Genomic DNA, 664 nt, shown 5'->3' on the forward strand with positions numbered 1-664 from the left:
TTGTTTGCAAGGCACTTTTATCCGTTTGTCTTTGCAAATGGTCTGCCCTCTCCCCCCCTTTCTATATAAAATTATGTAAATGCATTACAAGTATTACATGCTGCTAAACTTTTCAACTTGTAAGGGAAATGCTTTAGATGGTCTTTTGTTCTATGCATTACAGGCATAGTTTACCTTGTGACATATGGCTGTGAGACCATCAATAGGCAGTACTTTTATATTAAATAAATAACCTATATAATTTCTTATTTATCACCCATCTTCTGTGTTCGTAGTAACTTTTTTTGCGGCGAAGATTAATTGGGTGAAGAGCAATTTATCAGCAAGTCAGATGTTAACTTTTTTACCATGGTTTAACATCAGGAGCTAAGATGTACATATATTTTTGCAAGCTATTTGTAAATTGTCTTAGATTACAAGATAGCATTTCTCTAACATTTGTTTACTATCCTCAGGCATGGTTGATTGCTTTGTCCGCATCCCAAAGGAACAGGGTGTTCTTGCCTACTGGCGTGGTAACCTTGCCAACGTTATCCGATATTTCCCCACCCAGGCTCTTAACTTCGCCTTCAAGGACAAGTACAAGCAGGTGGGTTTTGTTTCTCTACACAATTTGAATCAAAAGCCAGTCTATTTGCTTTGTACAAAGAATTGTATGGGTAAC

At 37.0% G+C, this 664-nt stretch overlaps 1 protein-coding gene across 1 annotated transcript in view; it reads left to right on the top strand.

The window, feature by feature from the left end:
• The window catches only part of LOC119587996 (ADP/ATP translocase 3-like), a 5,192-nt gene that overhangs the window by 2,525 nt on the left and 2,003 nt on the right, over positions 1-664 (top strand). The window contains exon 2 of the mRNA XM_037936717.1: positions 456-589. Within this exon, the coding sequence (XP_037792645.1) occupies positions 456-589 (134 nt within the window). The remainder of the gene's footprint in view (positions 1-455; positions 590-664) is intronic.

The sequence above is a fragment of the Penaeus monodon genome, chromosome 23, assembly GCF_015228065.2.
Source record: "Penaeus monodon isolate SGIC_2016 chromosome 23, NSTDA_Pmon_1, whole genome shotgun sequence".
Taxonomy (NCBI): Eukaryota; Metazoa; Arthropoda; class Malacostraca; order Decapoda; family Penaeidae; genus Penaeus; species Penaeus monodon.